Below are 4,460 nucleotides of genomic sequence, written 5' to 3'. Positions count from 1 at the left end.
ATATATCCCCTGTCATAGCTGCGCGGCAAAGATCCGACCGCCAGGCTCGAAGTGCCTCTCGACAGCTCTTCCCTCCACTACCCGAGTCCTCTCCTTCGTACCGCGATCTCGGCATGATCTGTGTTGAGTGTTCGCACTGCAAAGCTCTGCATTTCGTCCAAGAACGCATCGGGAGCAGCTCTGCCGCAAGGCCCATTTTTTCCACATGCTGTGGGAAGGGGAAGCTGTCATTGCCGCTTCTCCCCGACCCGCCAGCTCTTCTGCGCTCTCTTCTCATCGATGATACTCCAAGGGCCTGCAGCTTCCGTAAGAACATTCGAGCATACAATGTAGCGCTATCGATGGCATCTGTGGTCGCCAAATGGGTGAACAGAGGTCCCGGTCCTTCTAATTTTAACCCCACAATGACGACGCAGGGCGGGATGTACCATTACATGGGTCCCATGATGCCATCCGAAGGGCGGGCGCCTTCCTATGCTTCCGTTTACATTCATGAAACTGACTACGCCACCCAGACGCGCACAAGGCTTGGAACCTCTAGACAACTGGAAGAGGCACTGATGACGCAACTGACACACATGCTGCACGAATGCAACCCCTACGTGCAGACGTTTCTGTGTATGCGAGAATGGGCTCAATCTCCTCAAAACAACTGTCCTGCCACGTACCAGATGGTCATCCATGCCGACCGCAGGCCAAGTCATGAGCACGTGCGCCGGTACAATGGTCCCGAAGCTTCTGAAGTCGCCGCATTGATCCCTGGAAATGAAGACGGACAGATTGGGCGAAGAGATATCGTCGTGCGCAGGAGAGGGACTCTGAACAGTAACGGGAACGAAGTGCTGGATCCGATTTCAGTCAGTCATCGCGCATACGATCCATTGAGTTACGTGCTTTTGTTCCCGAACGGTAGAGATGGATGGTATCCAGAGCTTCGATTCTCCAGTGTTCAAGACGGCAGACGTACCAAGATTACTCCGATGATGTACTACGGATGGCATTTGTTCTAAAGATCAGGCGAGTTCAGCACAATCTTGCACGCAGCACGACTCTTTCAGCAATACTTGGTTGACCAGTTCTGCAAAGTGGAGGCAGAATGGCTTTCTTATCTCCGCCACAACCAGACACAACTTGGAGCCGCCGACTACACCTCACTGCGCGACAGCCTAGGAGACTCCCGTCGTGCTGAAGATGAAGCCGATGCCGTGCGTGCGGGACGACTGTTCATTCTCCCTTCCACGTACATTGGAGGTGACCGCTATATGAGGCAGCAGATGCACGACATCATTGCTATATCGAACCAAATTGGCCACCCGGACATCGTCCTCACCATGACATGCAATCCAAGCTGGCCGGAGATCACAAGAGCCCTACTGCCGAACCAAACGCCTCAGGACAGACCGGATCTGTGCGCACGTGTGTTTCGTCTCAAAATGAAAGATCTCATGTCCTTGGTCATCAACGAAGAAGTATTCGGAACCGTTGTTGCCCATGTACGAGTCATCGAGTTTCAGAAACGCGGTCTTCCCCACGCTCACGTTGTATTTTTCCTAGATGAAGTCTCCAAGAATGATCTGCGTACTCCCGAAAACGTCGACCGCATTATCTCTGCCGAGATCCCGTCTGCCCAAGATCCAGAACTCCAAGAGGTCGTGCTCAAGCATATGATTCACAATCCATGTGGAGAACACAATCCAACAGCCGTGTGCATGGGCGAGCGGTACTGCAGGAAAGGGTTTCCAAAATCGTTCAAACACGAAACCAGCCAGTCCGACAGTGAGTACTACATCACGTACCGAAGAAGGGCACCCTCTGCAGGTGGCGTCTCCATCGAGCGACCCTCCCGTACTGGCCGACGACAGCAACCCGTCGTGGTAGACAACTCCTGGGTCGTTCCTCACAGTCCTGTGCTTCTACGTTCATTCGCTTGCCATTTGAATGTTGAACTCTGCGTGTCACGCGTTGGCGGAATCAAGTACCTCTTCAAGTATGTGTGCAAGGGACAAGACCGAGTGACCATGGAAATCACTGCCAAGAACGAGCGCTACGACGAGATCTCCAACTTCCAAGATGCCAGATACGTTTCGGCATCGGAGGCCGCATGGAGGTTATTCTCCTTTGACATTGTAGACCGCAATCCTCCAGTAGTCAGGCTTGCAGTGCATCTGCCCAACCACCACACGGTTTACTTTGAGAAAGAGCGAGAGCAGAAGGCGGCGCTTCGACCAGCAACAGGCACGAAGCTGACCGAGTGGTTTAAAGCCAACGAGAAGTACCCAAGCGCGCGGCATATTCGGTACCACAAGTTTCCAACGTACTTTACGTGGAAGACACGCATCAAGTCATGGAGTCCAAGAGCAACCCTGCGAAGACGGAACGCCACCAGCGAAGAGGAAGCCTACGATTTCAGTGGTACAGGTGCCAACGTAGTCGGTCGAATCTACACTGTCAGTCCGAGGGAGGGTGAGCGCTACTTTCTTGGCCTCCTCCTCACACAAGTGCCAGGGGCAACATCCTTCGAGAACTTGCGAAATATCGACGGCGAGCAGTGCACCAGCTTCCGACAAGCTTGCTTACGACTCGGTTTGCTGGCCGACGATGCCGAGTGGAAGCACGCAATCCGAGATTCATTCTGGTCAAGCTTCGTTCCTCTTTCTCATCTGTTTGCTACGATCCTGGCACACTGCCAGCCTTCGGACCCTCTCTCGCTGTGGAACGACCACCTGGACATGTTTCTCACCGATACTCGCAATCGTGCACGCAGACAACCCATTCGAAGACAGCAGCTTCGCAATGATCACCACGCCACATCTTACGTACTTCGAGAGGTACAGGAGGCTCTGCAGACCGTGCGATCCGACTGGACGCTCGCAAACTTCGGACTCCCACTGCCCGATGACAGCCTGCCCGCTTTGGAACAGCAAAACGAGATCGAGACCCCCGAAGCACGAGCGCAGCAGTGGGAAGGGCGACTACAGACGTCGTTGCCGCTGTTGAACACAAATCAACGTCATGCCTTTGACGAAATAGTGGGCTCCTTGCTTCCAGGCGTATCCGTCTCTGCATTGCTTCAAGGATCCTTAAGCGCCGTTGCGGGACCTTCTATGCCGACACGAAGTGGTCGTCTCTTCTTCCTCGATGCTCCTGGCAGAACAGGCAAAACATTCGTGCTCAGCGCCATTCAAGACTTCCTTCGTACGCGCCGTAAGCAGGTCATCGCTGTCGCTACGTCTGCTGTTGCTGCTGTGCTGCTCGACGGTGGACGCACCGCTCATTCCGTGTTCAAGATTCCCATTCCTGTATCTGCCGAAAGCACGTGCAGCTTCTCCGCAAACTCCGACACAGGCCGTACACTGCAACAAGTCGATCTCATCATATGGGACGAGATCGTCATGTGCCATCGACATTGCATTGAGACTGTCGATCGCTCCCTTCGAGACTTGATGCAAACCGACCGGCCCTTCGGAGGAAAGTTCGTCGTGCTCGCTGGAGACTTTAGACAAATCCTTCCCGTCGTTCCGGGCGGGTCCAGAGGTCAAATCGTGAGTGCGTGCGTCAAGGCTTCCCCGCTGTATCGAGAGTGCCGATTCCTGCGCCTTACCGAGAACATGCGCCTTGCTGCTCTCCGAGCGGACCCTGCAGCAGATGTGGAGGCTCTCAACTTTCCAGAATTCCTCCTCAGCGTCGGGGAAGGCAGACTTCAAGGCGAACAGCGCCCGGAATGGATCTCACTACCACAGTCCGTTGCGTTCGAGCACACCATCCGCAGTTTATGCCTCAAGGTCTTCCAAGGCATTCGAGACAATCACGCCGACCCTGCCTGGCTCACCAAGCGCGTTATACTCACCACAAAGAACAGGCCGCTCGAGGAAGTCAACGAGGTCATCGGCAACATGATTCCGGGATCGTATCGAACGTATTTGAGCGCAGACAAGGTCGAGAACGAAGACACCAACGCGCTGATCTATCCCACAGAAATGCTCAACACCTTGACCGCCGGATCTGCTCTACCAGACCACAAGCTCAAGCTCAAGAAAGGCTTCATCGTCATGCTTCTGCGCAATCTCGATCCCGCTACCGGTCACGTCAACGGCGCGCGATATGTCATCGAGAACATGACCAACAACCTGCTCTTTCTACACGTTACCACCGGGTCACACCAAGGCAACAGATTGTGTCTTCCTCGAATGCCCTGCGGACCAGGAGACGACAACTTTCCCATCCCTGGCTTCACCCGAACGCAGTTCCCCATTCGCACGTGCTTCGCCCTTACAACGAACAAAGCGCAAGGCCAATCCTTCGGTGGCCGCATTGGTCTCGACTTACGAGATCACTGCTTCTCGCACGGTCAACTCTATGTCGCACTATCAAAGACTACTCACCCAGGCAACGTCACTGTCCTCACTCGAGAGTCCAATGAAACCACGCGAAACGTAGTGTACCCCGAGGTCCTTCAGTAG

The 4,460-nt window shown here is 54.3% G+C and overlaps 1 protein-coding gene across 1 annotated transcript; it reads left to right on the top strand.

Annotated features, from left to right (window-relative positions):
• The first annotated feature begins 341 nt into the window (after positions 1-341).
• On the top strand, positions 342-4,460 carry CHC_T00001851001 (hypothetical protein). The gene is made up of 6 exons (XM_005712767.1): positions 342-945; positions 1,045-1,823; positions 1,863-2,349; positions 2,398-2,849; positions 2,947-2,983; positions 3,187-4,460. The coding sequence occupies exons 1-6, from the start codon at positions 342-344 to the stop codon at positions 4,458-4,460; spliced, it is 3,633 nt and encodes a 1,210-aa protein (XP_005712824.1).

Source organism: Chondrus crispus, genomic scaffold, assembly GCF_000350225.1.
Source record: "Chondrus crispus Stackhouse genomic scaffold, scaffold_116, whole genome shotgun sequence".
Taxonomy (NCBI): Eukaryota; Rhodophyta; class Florideophyceae; order Gigartinales; family Gigartinaceae; genus Chondrus; species Chondrus crispus.
The sequence above is the reverse complement of the archived record's forward strand: the minus strand, read 5'-3'. Positions and strand labels throughout refer to the sequence as shown.